Genomic DNA, 13667 nt, shown 5'->3' on the forward strand with positions numbered 1-13667 from the left:
GTGTGTTGGATAGTGTCTAAAAAATGTGAACATTGCATTTTCCATATGTCCTCATAAATCTTTTAACATGGAAGCGGCCTATAGCAGTTACAAAGTTACCATTACATTTTCCCCTTATCCCTATAAACACTTTGACCTCATAAACATTTTTGTCCTAATAAACACTTTTTTCCCTATAAACACTTTTTGTCCTTAGAAACTCATTCCCATGTTAAACCTATGAACAAATTTAACAAGATTATCCATGTCCCCTGCATATAAACCTACAGGCTAATGTTAACTGTCACTTGTCCCCAACCGCCACATACACTACACTCCAAGTGCTAAAGCGAGCAACTTATCCAACATGCACCTCAACTCCATTCAGATAAGTGTGATATGTTAATTGATGATGCATTGTTTATATGATTTTTATTTTATTTTTAGGTTTTATACATAATTAAATTCATCATGTTTAAAGGGAATTTCGTGCTGCTTTGCAGTGGAGGTAATAAACTTATACATAATTAAAGTTTTGAGTCAAGTTTGAGCTGAAATGTATTTCTGCAACTTTTTTTTATCCAAAAGTCTTCATTCACTTAACATAATAGATTTCCTTTGAAATAAATTCAATCACGGTTAGGGCTGTTCCAGTACAACATATATCCCTCATGGGGACGGCACTTAAAAAAAAACTTCTGTAGGAGGCTGTGTTTCAAACTATTTTGATTCTGAAAGTGGAAGGTTGGTTAGGAAAATCACTTCTGTTGTGGATTGTGTTAACAAAATGAGAAATCGCTGGCGGGGTTGTCAGGGAAAAAAATATAAAATTAAAATCGCATTCTAACCCCTGCTAGTGGTCTAACGTGAATAAACATTGGGTCAGAAAATGATGCCAGTACACGTGAGTGCACGTAAATTTGTACGAACTCGCGTAATTTTAAAGCAGTGATACGCGTTCCGCAAATTACGTCAACGTTGCGGATATAAAACGTGTGCTTTGTGCAGTATGCAGTTTAGTGCATTTCGCAACATAATTCGCACTGCCAGTAGCGGTCTCGCAGCGCTTGATGTGACATCCGGATAGCTGGATACTTCGGTTCATTGGCCCTGGAACTCGCATTGTATGGTGGTTTTAAACTTATTTTCATCATGGAAGTTTAACAAATGCGTGTTTCAAATAAGGGCCACACAGTAAACGAAAGTGGCTGAATCACAACAGGGTTTGTCTTCTGACGACGTTTTTATTCGGCAAATACTGGCTGGTGATGGCTATGATGACAATGAATTTCATGTATATCGGTCTGTTGGACACTGGGAAAATGTCACTGGAAATACCAGTGTGTGATTTTGAGCCCAAAATTGATGTTGAGTGCGAGTCCGATGTACGTGTTGGATGGACAATATGCCGGCTATATTTATTCAAGATACCCATGTCTGAATAAGCAGACTATGGGAATGTTGGACTTAAAACCCTAATACAGCATTATGGAAGAGAAAAAAATCTGGCATTAGAGACAGCAAAGCACTGATTCAAGGAAGTGAATCTTTGGCAGAGTTCATGTTAGTGAAAACTCAGAGGTCTCGGAAATGCTTAATCACGCGTATTTGGATGTCATTTTGTTTTTATTTATTGGGAATGCAGAAAATCACTTAGGCGAGAGTCCTCCGTACGCATGTAATAGATGGGCAGCAAAATTCAAAGACTTCCCAGTCCGGCTTCAGCCACCTGCTTAGTGGGAAACTGTGAAATGTGTTGATCACTTAGCTATGCTGATATTTACAATGGCATAATTTAGTGGCTGTAAGCCCCCCCCCCCCCACATGTCACCATTATAAGAGTACATCAAAAGAACATGCTGCAATAACTGAGTGACAAGATCAAAGGCTTTGACAGGCAGCTGGGTGTGAAATTCTACTGATATTTACAGTGCTTGAATTCAGAGGCAGAAAGACCCAGAGATGTACATGTGGTCTTTTATAACAGTACGTCATATAAACAACTTGAGCTTTCATTATTGTGCTCATTTCCAAGTGTAGCCGAATAAGCAGTGCACATAACCTCGGAATCATGACATGTTGAGACTTAGATTAGAATGAGTATTTTGGGGTTCAACGTCAAACTGATGAAGATTGTAACGAGATTCAGGAGAGTGCTAAAGTTGCTAGAACTAATAGTTTGGATGGGACAGTAGCCAAGTGTAAGAAAGTGTGCGGTATGCGGAGAACTCGCCCCCACGTATCTGGAGAAGTCGCCCCAATTGGTTGGAGAAGTCATCCCAAAACCTGTCACCTAAATAACCTTTTTATAACAGAATTAAGTCATCTTTTACGTGATTCATATTTATATTTATATATATACGCGATCACAAAAGAGATGATAACTGGTAATCATAAAAAGCAATATCATAGTAATATTTCTAAGGACGAAATTAAGTCTGTATATAATCTAATGAATGACGACAGTATAGTGATTAAAAAGGATAAGTCAGACACTTATTATTATTATGACTCAAGATGATTATGTTAAAGAAGTTGAACGTCAATTAGAAAGTAATTTAAAAAATTCAACATGCATTAACGAGATCGCTAAAAATAATAATTCCGTATGTGAGGAATTTGATACTTTCCCTCTTAACATACGTACACCTCAATTCTACATATTACCCAAAACTCATACAAATCCTGACCATAATTTACCTTTAAATTTTCCAGGAGGACCCATTATATTAGGTTGTAATTCATATACTGAAAACCAATCCAAACTTATTGATAGTGTTTTACAACCTTTAATGAAATCACTTCCTTCATACATTAAAGATACAACTACTTTCATTAAAAAGTTGAAGTCTATTCCACATCTATCTGATAATTTCAATCCTGGTATCATTAGATGTAACATCACTATATACCAACACTCCGCATGCAGATGGTACTGAAGCGTGCAAATATTTTCGTGATAATAATCCTAATAATAGCACACTATCTAGCGGAGATATTTGAAAAATAATAAAAACTTGGAAAATAATTATTCTCAATTTAATAATACGAATTACCGATAATGGGTATTAATATGGCTCCTATATACTCTTCCTTTTCATGGTGAATTAGAAAAGGATTTTATCCATCTCTTTGGTTCAGATTTTTAGATGCCATATTGATGATCTGGAAGCATTCAAATGAAGAACTGAAACAAAATTATTGGTCGCCTATATCATTTTCACCCGACGATTTACTTATGCTGCATCTAGTACGCATGTTTCATTTTTTAGATGTAAATGTAATAAAAAATATTGATAACACTATCTCTACAAATATTATTTAAATGCATCTAATGATTTGAAGAACAGAGCAAAAGGGACAGATAACACTTATTTTTCGTTAAGTACAGAAGCGGAGTTGATCAAATGGAAAAGTTGAAAAATTGCAAATTTTATAAATTTAATAAGTTATTAAGTTGAAGAAAAACAACAATAAATAAAGCCTTAACAACCATGTGGCGACATCTCAAAATTACTATATATGATCCTTGGGACGACTTCTCCTGACACCTAGGATGAGTTCTCCCAGGGCGAGTTCTCCATGGGGCGAGTTCTCCGCTATTCAAAGTGCTTTGAATAAGACCTTCCTTGGATTGAAAAAAGCCAGACTCACTCTGAGGGACAATCAAGAGCTATGTCAGTGTTATAAAGAATGTAGAAATTAAACTCAATGGCAACCAATAGTTCTTATAGTTTGCATAGTTTTCTGAGAGGGGACTGTAACTTTTGCTGGTGGGACTCCTATTTTTACCAAAATGGGAGTCCTGGACTCCTAGTTTTAAAATGCTAGCGAGACCTCTGGAAAACTTTTCTTTTTGGAACAGAGATATCCAAGAGAGAATACCCATGGAGCCATACCTGTGAGATGTTGAAAACTGCACAACCATAAAGAACAGTAACTTTGTTCAAGCTAGTTATGCATATGCGTTTCAGACAGCATGCGATTAAAGGTATTCTCAGCACAGAATAATATTCATGCACAGGAGGAGGATCATATTAAATTCAGAAACAATTAACAGATTAATGCTCATAGGGAACATCAGAGAATCCCCATACAATACAATTACGTGTGTGTAGATCTCTAGTTGGCAGAACCATCATGTCGACAAAAGAATAACGAGACAAACTTTCATATTATGCAGATGTATTACCAAATGAAGTACATGCTCTCTATGTGCAAAAATTAAATGACACTAAACGTAAGAGACTGACTGATCTGTGTAAACTCAAAGCAACATTGATAAAATCTGTCCTGTCTGTGTTCCGTTCTTCCTATTTATATTTTGCTCATGGTGATATTTTCTGAAGACGTTTTGGCACTTAGTTCCAAACCATCATTTGGTATTTGTATTACAAATTGGATTACTATTATCTAGTACACAACATTCTGAAGCAGTGTCATTAACTAATGATGAAATTGATGACAAAATACTTATGTCATTCTGATATATGGATTCTTTACTACACTACTAATCTGTCCATCCTGACTCCTTTAGTTTTACTTGGTACCAGTACTTTTAATAAAATTGTAACTTCTATTTTCTTGCAATCTTAATATTTGTAATCATGTTTATTGTCAAAAGGTAAAATGTACTTCGTTTTGTTGTAAAATCTAAAACTATTAGCAAGGGGCTAAAGTAAAAAGTGCGTCAACTTCATGTGTGCAGAAATTATTGCCATATTACAGTGTTGTTAGAAACAACAGAATATTTGTACAAGATGTATTCTGCAAAGTTGTAGAATCAGCACTTGTATTGTCAACACATATTCCATTTAAATAATAATAATGTCATTATTTCTGCATATTCCTATCAGTATTTTCCCAGTGATATTAATTTTTTTATCTGATGTTGTTCGTTTCTTGGGCAATTTTTACACATCAAGAATTCTCACAGTATCGTTAAAAAAACCTGCAATCTGCACCAAATTGAGTTGCTTGAGAAGAAATTCATTTTTTTAACCCCAAAATCACAGAAGCTGTGAATTCTGGCATTAAGGTGGCGCTCTACAGTTTCGTATTTTGCATAGGGTTAGGATTTTAAAGGAAAAGAATTTCCCCGGCTTTCCTCACTGGTTATACTGGCTATTTAAAAAAGACCTTGTATATCTTAGGTATAATGCAAAGAACCTTTAATTCCCTTTATTTTGGTGTATGATTGATGGGTGTACTATGGGTTATAGAGTATACAGCTTGGCCTTACTTCAAATGTGCACCTTTCAAAAAAGTGCTAGCTCTATTTGGTCATTTTCACTTCCTGAACTTCAGAGGCAAATTATATAAAAAAGAGCCAATAACTTTTTTTTACATTTTATATATTTGGTAATTCATTCATTGCACTTTCAGAAGCTGGTATTGTCTAGTCTGGCAAAATTCATTTTCCCTATTTTAATAGCTGCTATGTATAGTGTACTTTAGACTAATTCAGACTGATTTTTTAACACAAGGGAGCAGTCATTTTAGTTAGCAGTGTGCTTAAATCATGTAAAATTTCCACAAGTACAATATCCAGAAGAAATATCATCCACATTACATTAATGTAGCATAGAGGTATGCCAACATTCTCTCCACTGTGCATGTTTTAAATGCAAACTACTTCACCTTACATACGTCACTCTCTCAAAAGTACATATCTGGTGAGTGCCACCTAAAGTCTCACATTAAATAACATTTGAAGTAGCCATGATAATAATTTATGATGCAACTGTACTAATTTCACCTTTGGTATATTCAAATCTTGAACTAATGGAGGAACATGGCTCCAAAATAACACATCAATTTTAGAACCTGTTCATTGACTATGAGTCAAGTATATAATCCAAGTCCAACTGAATTGTTAGAAATTTTTTAATTCTTTTGAAAACATCGTAATTAGCTGTCAAATATGGAATAAGCCTATGGTCTTTCTGCCATCCCAACCAAGACCCCACCACAACCACGTGACCATGCCCAATGACATCACAGTAATAATCACTATACAACTAGGGATGACATCTCTTTGTATTTTGATTTTAGTTGTTGTTGTAGGGTTTAACGCCATTTTTCAGCACAAGATAGGCCATACATGGCGGCCAGTATAATTGGTGGAGGAAGAACCCTTTGATTTTAGTAGAGCCTTAACAGAGTTGAACAGAAAGAAAGAGTTACAGATATTTAAGTGTTGGGGAGATATTTAACAATGGCTATTCCTCCTGTCACCACTCCCTCATTGCAGATCACACACACACACACACACACACAAAACTTCCTGAAATCCCGGCCACATCTGTGCAGGGGAGATAACTTTACTATTTTTTTGATTTTATTGGTCTGTGGTTATCCCATGGTATTTCTGTTACGTGAACATTGTCTTAGTGTGTCCAGTCAGCATGGTCGAAAAAGGCTTGCCAAACAGTGAGAGTTGTTGAAGGACTCGCTACAGATATGAAAGAACAAGAACCATACTATAAATCAGTGAAGATAAAATAGAGTATATATGGGTCTGACTGTCCCCAATTGGTTGATAATGAAAGTAAGATTTTCACATAAAAAAATGTTATGAAAGCTTGTTCTACTTGTAACTGAAAAAAAGTGAGGGACATTGTTTTATTAACATAATTTCCGTCCCTTTACAGACCAGAGTTTGGGAGAGTCTTTACTAAATTCAGTAACTGACTCTTTGGTGCAGTATTGAAAGCACACATTTCAAGTTTGTGAAGGTCCAGAAAATGGTGCAGCTTTTCTGGTTTTCTTTTCACAAAAGCTGTTGTCATAGATGTGTCAATACTGATACAAATTTTATCATGAGCACTCAAAATTTTAAGTAACTGAATTTTAATATCATGGTGTTTGCACGGGTTTAGAGTGGAAACTGAATTAGTACAGCGAGTCCTGAATTCTGGAGTTTTGTGCAGAAACGTGGAATCCAAGCAGAATACATCCCGAAATGTAGAGGTTTTCAATCTTGGATTTAGTATCCCTGTTGCAATTCAAATTGACATGCATATTCACAGAGAATTAGTATTAAGTGACAAATTTAGATACATATCATAAATAAGACAAACAGTAAGTGGGGGACAAGATCATAAGAACAGGCTGGAATGGAGAAGTATAATAAAAACAATAATGAGTAGAAGAGTGCCTCTTTTTTATGTGTGCAACATTATTTTCTCAGCTTCAGTAAGAAATTACGTCAAAGGGAAGACAATAAAGGGGTATAGTTAACTAAACCAGTGTGAATTTAGCTACTTAAAAGATGTATCAAATCGATTTTAACCTTCTGGTTATATCTGTTCTGGTCTGTTTCTGTCCATTCTGGTGATTATGTCCACTGAATCAATATGGTTGGGGAAAATGGCAAATTTGGCAGATTATGATTACTGGTATACAATGTACTTCTACCTGAGAGATGTGAATAATTTTATTTCTTGGTTTGTTGATTCTGGTTGTTCCTCAATTCAAATGCATCATTGAAAAACATTGAAGCATTCTCATACTTTGTTACAAATATTTATTACAGATGCATATCTCCAGACACTGGCAAATATAGCTTGAATAAGTTATAACAGTTCTAGCTGGAACAAAGGACATTGATAGAGATACTTTAAGTGAGCTAAAATGTAAACTTTTCAGCAGTGTGTGATGCAGGATTGCTTAAGACTTCTCCATCTCATATGCTCACCATGAAAAATCCATTTGTACCAACTGATGATGACTTTTTGGCAACTGTCAGAAAAGCATAATTGATGATATTCCAAGGTCTATAAATTACTAGTCAAGATTTATAAACTCGTACAGCTGTGGCAAAAATGATGGACTAGTATCTATGCTGCTGTTGCCATAGTGGATTAGTTGGTTGATTTAGTTTGGTCTTGGGGGTTTTTTTGGTGGGGGGACAATGTATTAGGTGGAGGAATAACCCCAAAAGACCACCAACCCAAAATTGGTTGATTTGTGACAAAAAGTCTGTGAGATGTGCAAGTGATGTAAAAGCAAGCACCTTAGTACACTTGGGCAGATGGAGCCTCTGTTGATTTGATGTTTATCTCCAACATCCGAAGTCATTTAGACATGAGATCTTGGGTTTCGGTAGATCATTATGGCCTTTACACCATTTTCAGATGGAGAGAATCTATATATGGCAGCCAGTTTTACTGCTGAAGAAAATCCAAGTATTTTTGAGACACCAAACACCACTTATGTAGAACCACTGACCTTCCACAAGTAACTGACAACATTCTCATTTACACACTGGAGACAAGTAAATATGTGACAAGCATCTTGTACCACTCTGCCATGAAAGGCCCTCAGGCCATAGGTATAAGTCTCATATGAAAGGCTAGAAGTGGGAGATAGAACCTGTGACAACTGGATTGAAAGTGCAGAATGTTAATGCAAGGCCATCATTGATGATGATGATGCTATTGACAATAGTTAACTGCAATGACTTTGATTTTACGAGTACTCTGGGAAAAATGATTCCTTGACTTTCATCCATTTTTTAAAATCTAATTAATGATATAAAAATGTTTGACTTGCTTTTTTTCTTTTGTTTTTTTAAAAACTTTTATAATAGTCTTGAAACAAGCATAAAAAATAAGACATCGGTAACTGAAATATATGTTCTTACAAGAAATGATATCGTGTAAAAGTAGGCAGAAATAATGCAACATCACTTCCACAGGCATTAATGGTGTTTTTTTTCTGACAAATCATGTATTATAAGTTTACCAAAACATTTATTGAAAAAAAATAATAACACAGAATCATAGCATCTGACCACACATTTAAAGCAATACAAGATTTTAACTATTGTAATCAAAAGCAGCATGCCTGAGAACAAAGAAAAATAGCAAAACATAAGTGATCACTTCAGTAAACACACAGTTTAGTAAGGATACAAATTCATGATGTGTGTATTAGAATATAAATCCCTCTTTTAAAATTCATGGACGTTAAATTATTAGGCATTAAGGGACTGATCAGTGACATCTACAAATAATAAACCACCATGAAAATTTGTGATTTCAGAGTACCAGAGACATACTTGGCTGACAGACAAACAAAAGGACAAAAGATTGATAATAATGAATGAATACAAATAAAAATATGCAGTAGATTATATGATCTATAAGAATTCAGTAGATTAACTCCAGCCAGCTGTCATTTAAATCGCTTGTCCCCAACCCAATATTAAAATCGCTTTTACTGCCCACTAACCCATAGCCAAAAATTATGTTTAAAAAATATGCTTCTGTAGGGGGCAGTGTTTTTCAAATAAAACATATCTGATGGTGGATCATAATTTTTTTTAATTGCTTCTGTTGTGGGTTGGTTGAATTTGAAAGTGCCTTCCCCCCCGGGAGTATATATTCTACTGGAACAGCCCTTACACGATTCTTGACCAGAAAACTCACAATTATGAAAATTTCAAAATGAAATCTTAATGGTTGTACTTGTTTTGGGTTTAATGCCTATTTTTCAGCACATGATAGGCTATAGATGGTGGCCATAATATCTGGTGGAGGAAGAACCCAGAAAAATCGCAGGAAACACCACCAATCCGCAAAAAACTACTGGAAAACATTCTCACCTACCCAAGCTGGACATGCCTGATACTCAAACCCATGCAGAGGTGAGATGTCTGTGATCTGTAAAGCATGTGTCTTAGACCACTCAACCATCCGAGGCCCTGAAATCTTAATTAACTACAATAATTAAGAAAGTCATTATCACAATTTCTTTATTAAAAATAATTGCTGTCAAATGAAAGATATTCAAAATTTCTTGAAAACACTAAGAATTTCCGTCAATAACATGCATGAAAATCAGAAACCTGAAAACAGAAGGTTACCCCATGCTTCGGTTTAAAATGACTGATTACATACCTACTATAACACATTTTGAAAAACGAAATTTCAATAATCTTACGGGGAAAATGAGAAACAAGGAGACATTTTTTGACCATTATTATACATGTCCAAGGTATATAGCCTGTAGAAACAGTAAATAGTCCTGTTAGAGACTATGTAAAATTATCCTCTGGACAGTTTAACCAACTATCATGTAGTCAAATAAAAGGCAGTTTAACCAGCTGATTGATTATCAAGGAGTCAATTAAAAGGCAGTTTAACCAGTTGATTATCATGGAGTCAATTAAAAGGCAGTTTAACCAGCTGATTATCATGTAGTCAATTAAAAGGCAGTTTAACCAGCTGATTATCATGGAGTCAATTAAAAGGTAAGGTGTTCAGAGATAAGCAACCACTATTTTACAGATTAATTATATGACTGAAAACGGCTATTATGATGATGAGTCAAATCATCTGAAAACTAATGTGGGAGAGTCCATATCACAATCCAATTCATCCAAACTATGTTCAGTCAAATCACTGTCTTGAACGAGATTGTTTAAGTGATCATTATTAAAGATTACTAGCAACTTTGTGATCAGCAGAAATGTTTCGTCAAGGTAGGATTATTCTCCATGTAAAACACTAAAAACTGTTTATTTCGGTAGTTGGAATCGTGTACAAATGTGGTTCATTTTTAAGGTAAAATGTCAAAATGCAGCTGAGATTTAGTCCAGCTAACTACTGTATTCACTTGTCCTCCTGTTTGTTTATATCCCCAACAATTTTAATAAAACAATATCAAGAATATAAAAACAAACAAAAATTAGCTACTTTATTCATCAATTTATAATTTCTAACCAGATTTTCACCAGTAAGTCACTAACACTATCATCTTGACAGAGTTGGACTTCATGTAGAGCAGCAGCAAAGGGATGCATTTTAATATTTTGCACAAACTGCAAGTACCATATCAACACTGGTCATCCTGGAGTGTATGATGTCCATCGACTTAGCAACAAAAATATACAACAAACTTATTGATGAAGTTTGAACAACAGTAACATCCAGTCTCAATGGAATAACAAGATGAACTCAAATGACATTAGTACTACTGCACCCCTAAGCTGAACTAATGACAGTGCAAAACTGCATCAAATTAAGAAAATATTGCACTGTCCAATGGGTTTTAATGACATAAGCATGGTATTTATTCAATGCCTATGGGGATGTATTTATGTCAAAATGGACACGTGTCTTTTACTACTGGACAATGCTAAGTGTAGCAGCTATTTTTGGCTTGTAAGTGTATTCAATGCTTGCAAGAAATGTTAATTTCGTTTTTTATCAAATCTGAAATTTCCAGTAAATTTATAAAGGCTTACTAGAAGAGATAATTTGTTCTCAATTGGACAATGATGCTTTTGTTTAGGTCATGTGCACCAACCCCCACTGAGACCTCAAAACACACATTTTGGAGTGTGTGAAACAACCAACACTGTCTGGGAATATGGCAGGTATGTAATTACAACACATTTCAGTACTGGAGTTGTGTGTAATTGGGGATCATGTATATATGATGGACAATAATTTTGCTATTTTAATAGTAAATGTTTACTGTATGCTTCCAGGCAATTAATCATTATTTGGAATCAATTACTTTTTATGTCAATTCTGTAACATCAAAGTATGTAAATAGTGAAATTGAAGGACATATTTCAATGCATGCAAAATCATATACCATCATAACCAAGAACACTTCCTTGCAACTATTACAACTTAAACTTGAATTGCTGGCAGATAAGGCATACCCTCTTTAAAAACACTTATGCACAAATATGCACAACACACCAATTGTTTCAAGTACAGAGGATAAAGTGTATCCAGGTCAGATGCTTTCTTGGTCTTGCATTCTAAATGTCTCCTCATCAATCCAGGTCAGGTGCTTTCTTGGCCTTGCATTCTAAATGTCTCCTCATCAATCCAGGTCAGACGATTTCTTGGCCTTGCATTCCAAATGTCTCCTCATCAATCCAGGTTAGATGATTTCTTGGCCTTGCATTCTAAATGTCTCCTCATCAATCCAGGTCAGATGCTTTCTTGGCCTTGCATTCTAAATGTCTCCTCATCAATCCAGGTCAGATGATTTCTTGGCCTTGCATTCCAAATGTCTCCTCATCAATCCAGGTCAGATGCTTTCTTGGCCTTGCATTCTAAATGTCTCCCCATTAAGATGAATCAATGCTTGAAACAATGATGGAAGAAAATCATTCTTCATGCACATGTGATCCATTATACAATCAAACATTTTCTGATTAAGTCCACCAGTTCAAAGAGTCACAATGATGAATCATTTCCATACCTTTTTAAAAGTTTATTTGTATAAATTTCTTAAATGTCTGTATTATAATCTCATGACTGTCATACAATTGGTCGATTGGGTGGTTTGTACGCTGTTCTGCATCTCTCATAAAACACCTATAAAAAAGAAAAGATTTGATACTTCTGGGGAGAAATATAATCAGATCCAAAAAGATTGTGCACTAGAATATTCATATCAAAAACTATATATAAAAAAGATTTGGTGCTTTTTACTTTACTTTAACTACAGACTTTGTACAATACATTCTGACTCCAAATACAGGCAATTCTCATTTCTATTGCCATTGACTCTTGTTGCAAAAAGGAATGGTAACATTTATTCCAGTGTGCAAGTCTGTATAATACCTGGAAAACTTGAGGGGTCCAGAATGAATGAATGATATGAAGAACTGCATTCGCCTATTAGTTTCACTATTGGTTAAATCAATTTTCAAGATGTCAATCAAGTCAATAGTGTCAAGTAAAGTGTTCAGATAACTTCATGATGTACAAAAGTCTTGGCAAAGATACCACTCATATGGGCCTTCCCAGTTGTCTAAACATTGTATACCACTCATTCAGGCCTTCCCAGCTGCCTAAACATTGTATACCACTCATACGGGCCTTCCCAGATGCCTAAACATTGTATACCAATCATGCAGGCCTTCCCAGCTGCCTGAACATTGTATACCACTCATACAGGCCTTCCCAGCTGCCTAAACATTGTATACCACTCATACAGGCCTTCCCAGACGCCTAAACATTGTATACCAATCATGAAGGCCTTCCCAGCTGCCTGAACATTGTATACCACTCATACCGAACTTCCCAGCTGCCTAAACATTGTATACCACTCATACCGACCTTCCAAGCTGCCTAAACATTGTATACCACTCATACCGACCTTCCAAGCTGCCTAAACATTGTATACCACTCATACCGACCCTCCAAGCTGCCCAAACATTTTATGCCACTCATTCAGGCCGTCCCCTGGTGGTTACAGCGTCTGCCTCAGATGCAGGAGGTCGTGGGTTCAATCCTGGGTCAAGGCATGCCAAAGACTTACAAAAATGGTACTAACAGCTGCCTCGCTTGGCATTCAGCATTAAGAGGTTAGTGTTAGGACTGGTCGGCCTGGTGTCAGGATAATGTGGCTGGGTGGGACAGCATGCTACATGTCTGCGGCATGATGCCCCATTGCTAAACATCACTATAAACTGCCACACTGCAGACATAGTAGCGATATGACTGAAAAACTGTTAAAGCTATGTTTTTAAAAAAATCAAATCCATTCATGCCATCCAAGCTGCCCAAATATTGTATACTACTCATACACGTCTTCCAAGCCTACTAAACATTGCCTAGCAAAATTATGCCCGATTTTCTTGAGGCATGCTGCATCTCTCATATGTCTTCGCAATGATGGGGCTTGCTGCTCTCTAGACCATCTCCACAATT

At 35.8% G+C, this 13667-nt stretch overlaps 1 protein-coding gene across 2 annotated transcripts in view; it reads right to left on the reverse strand.

Annotated features, from left to right (window-relative positions):
• Nucleotides 1-9725: 9725 nt before the first annotated feature.
• LOC149786096 (protein MIX23-like) overlaps nucleotides 9726-13667 on the reverse strand; it is a 32360-nt gene continuing 28418 nt past the window's right edge. For both annotated transcript variants that reach the window (XM_089976402.1, XM_089976403.1), the window contains exon 5: nucleotides 9726-12326. In XM_089976402.1, the coding sequence (XP_089832528.1) occupies nucleotides 12270-12326 (57 nt within the window). In that variant the 3' untranslated portion in view covers nucleotides 9726-12269. The remainder of the gene's footprint in view (nucleotides 12327-13667) is intronic.

The sequence above is a fragment of the Sinohyriopsis cumingii genome, chromosome 12, assembly GCF_028554795.1.
Source record: "Sinohyriopsis cumingii isolate HCF-2022 chromosome 12, ASM2855479v2, whole genome shotgun sequence".
Classification (NCBI taxonomy): domain Eukaryota; kingdom Metazoa; phylum Mollusca; class Bivalvia; order Unionida; family Unionidae; genus Sinohyriopsis; species Sinohyriopsis cumingii.